The sequence below is a fragment of the Rhincodon typus genome, chromosome 12 (assembly GCF_021869965.1).
Source record: "Rhincodon typus isolate 14 chromosome 12, sRhiTyp1.1, whole genome shotgun sequence".
In the NCBI taxonomy this organism is placed as follows: domain Eukaryota; kingdom Metazoa; phylum Chordata; class Chondrichthyes; order Orectolobiformes; family Rhincodontidae; genus Rhincodon; species Rhincodon typus.
This window is the reverse complement of record NC_063343.1, coordinates 65,406,884-65,409,717: the sequence shown is the minus strand read 5'-3', so window position 1 is coordinate 65,409,717 and position 2,834 is coordinate 65,406,884. Positions and strand designations below refer to the sequence as shown.

Sequence of the window (2,834 nt, the reverse complement as noted above, 5' to 3'; positions counted from 1 at the left end):
ATATCACCCCATCCCCCTTTCCCCATATCACCCCATCCCCCTTTCCCCATATCACCCTATCCCCCTTTCCCCATATCACCCCATCCCCCTTTCCCCTATATCACTTCATCCCCTTGCTGATTAAAAATCTAACACTCTCAGCCTTGAACATACTCAATGACTCAGCTTCCTCTGCGGGAAGAAAATCCACAAATTCACTACGCTCTGAGAGAAGAAATTCCTCCTTGTCTCAGTCCTGAGGCTGAAACCTCTGTGTCTGTTACTCCCCAGTCTCCCTTTGTCTCGTCTGTCCAGCCCTGTTTGATCTTTTTAGGTCATACACCTATTTTCTAAGTCAGCCAGGAACTCATGCTCTGAATGACAGAACATGCTCAGGGAGCTCCGACGCAGGTCTCATTCCTATGTTTTGCCTCCGGGACCTGGTAACTAAGGGAACGGGTCTGAAGGAGTTCATGTCCCTGGTATATCGAGCTCCACCCAATCTGATAGTGGGGTTAAGTTCTGCAGGAGTACCCAGAGGGAGCAGATGTATTCTGTACAGTCCCCGAGAATCAGCCTGTGATTGTAAACTATACCTTCTGTAATTATACAATAAACTATTTTGTTATGTGTGGCCTGACAAAGGGGATGTTGAAATAACTCCACAGAGGCTGGTATCCCATCACTAAGTCACCCCTTTAATTACACATGGAGAGTCCTCCACACTGATCCAGCTCCCTCACAGCCAGCTCTCAGAGTGAGCAGAACCTCTGACAGAGACAAAAAAACTGCAGATGCTGGAATCCAAGGTAGACAGACACGAGGCTGTAAGAACACAGCAAGCCAGGCAGCATCTGGAGGAAAGGAGCAGTCAGCATTTCGGGCATTACCCTTCTTCAGGACTGGAGCTCCCCTACACCCACATCCAGTCCTGAAGAAGGATAATACCCAAAACGTTGACTGAATCTCTGACTCTCCTGTTTCTATCTGTTAGCCAGGGCTCCCTGATTGGGCCAGGTTAACAGCCCCAATCAGGGAACTCATATTCCATGAGGTCCTGCTCGCTGACCTTGTTACAATCATTACAGGAGGCCCAGATTCAAATCCCACCTGCTCCAGAGCTGTAATAACATTTCTGAATAGGTTGATTTAAGAAAAATGATTCCCAAGTGGTCTGTTGTCTCACATTGATAATTAGTCAGGCCCTAGGGTCAGCATAAAGGGGATTGGTGGCAGTGAAAAGACTGCAAGTTGGTGGCAGGGGCACAGGGACTGGTTGGACAGGGCATGACAGAAGCGATGACACTGGAGCAGAGGAAAAGGGAGAGTGTGCAAGTGTGATCTCACAGAAATGTATACATTTCTAATAGGACTAGACGGGGAGAACTCAGGAAGGGTGTGCCCAGGTAATTTAGAACCAGGGGTCACAGTCTAAGGATATGGGGTAGGCCATTTCACACTGAGATAAGGAGAAATTTCTTTTCCCAGGAAGTGGTGAGCCAATGGAATTCCCTTCCACAGAAAACAATCGAGGCCAAAACCTCAACCTGAAAGTCTTCATTAAGGATTTAGATATAGTTCTTGTGACTAAGGGGAATGAGGAATACATGCTGAAAGCAGGAACAGGGGACTGAGTTGGATGATCAGCCATGATCATATTGATTGGCGGAGCAGGCTTGAAGGGCCTAAACTTTTATGTTGTAAAGATGTAGTTTCAGGAATGGAGAACATAAAACTGACCTAGTTTAGCACCAAGTGAGGGTTTACCAGCAACTTCCCATCCATAGAAACTGCCCTCGAAAGTAATTGATCTTAAGTTGACCTGGTCCAGGATTTCTGAATCAGAGCCAGTTTTAAAAATACAGACACTGATCCATCTTCATCCTCAGCAACCTCACGGTTTAGGAAATTCCCAGAAAATTTTTAATGTTAACAAGATGACAAAACCATTGATTGAGGGAGGAGCCCGGAAAAGGCAGTGGAAGCAGATTTAATAACAACTTTAAAACTGGAATTGGATGAATACAGAGTTTATTAAAAAAAAAAGAGCAGGGATCGTGAGATGGAGATTAATTATTTCAAAGAGCTAGAACAGGTCTGATGGACCGAATGGCCACCCTTTGGCTGCAAGTATCTAAATAAAAAGAAAAGAAATAAATGAACTTATTTTAGCAGTTTGAGAAAACATTTCAATCGAGTGACAGATGATTATCATTGGCGAATGAATTAATGTTTAATTCTGGCTCTGGGATAATTAAACCTAATGGAGGAGGGAAGCTTCGGGCTAGGAACAAAGAAACGTGGAACCAGTCTCTTCTCCGGACGACGTGCACTGTTGGGGGGGAGAAGTAGAAACATTCGCATTCCGCCCCCGCGTATGCCTCCAGAGCCTACATCCGCCCCGCAGAACCGGCCTTTCCTGTCGGTCCGGGGTGCATGGCGGGATACAGGAGGCGCGATGGCGCGGTGTGTGCTGGGATAGTGGAAGATGGCGACCTCGCTGGGGGCGAACACGTACAACCGGCAGAACTGGGAGGACGCGGTAAGACAACGACACCCCCGGGGGTGGGGGTGGGGGTGGGGGTTCCGATACCGATACCGATACCGATACCGATACCCCTACCCCTACCCCTACCCCTTGGGGGAGAGGGAAACGGTGTGTCCGGGAAGCTGGTGGTGAACAGAGTGTGAAACCCGGAGGTGGTGAGAGTGGGAGGTAAAGACTGGGCCCAGGGGGTCAGCATCGACCATTCACCCCCCACCCCCTGGGGGTCAGAAGGGTAGGAGGAGGCTGATCGGCCCATCCTGTCTGTGCTGTCCCTCAGCTGCTGCAATTTTCCCCAGGGGCCCCCTCT

General features: G+C 48.5%; 1 protein-coding gene across 1 annotated transcript in view; it reads left to right on the top strand.

The window, feature by feature from the left end:
• Nucleotides 1-2,385: 2,385 nt before the first annotated feature.
• Nucleotides 2,386-2,834, top strand: part of rbm22 (RNA binding motif protein 22) — a 25,208-nt gene continuing 24,759 nt past the window's right edge. The window contains exon 1 of the mRNA XM_048603532.1: nucleotides 2,386-2,521. Coding sequence (XP_048459489.1) covers nucleotides 2,468-2,521 — 54 coding nt within the window. The 5' untranslated portion in view covers nucleotides 2,386-2,467. The remainder of the gene's footprint in view (nucleotides 2,522-2,834) is intronic.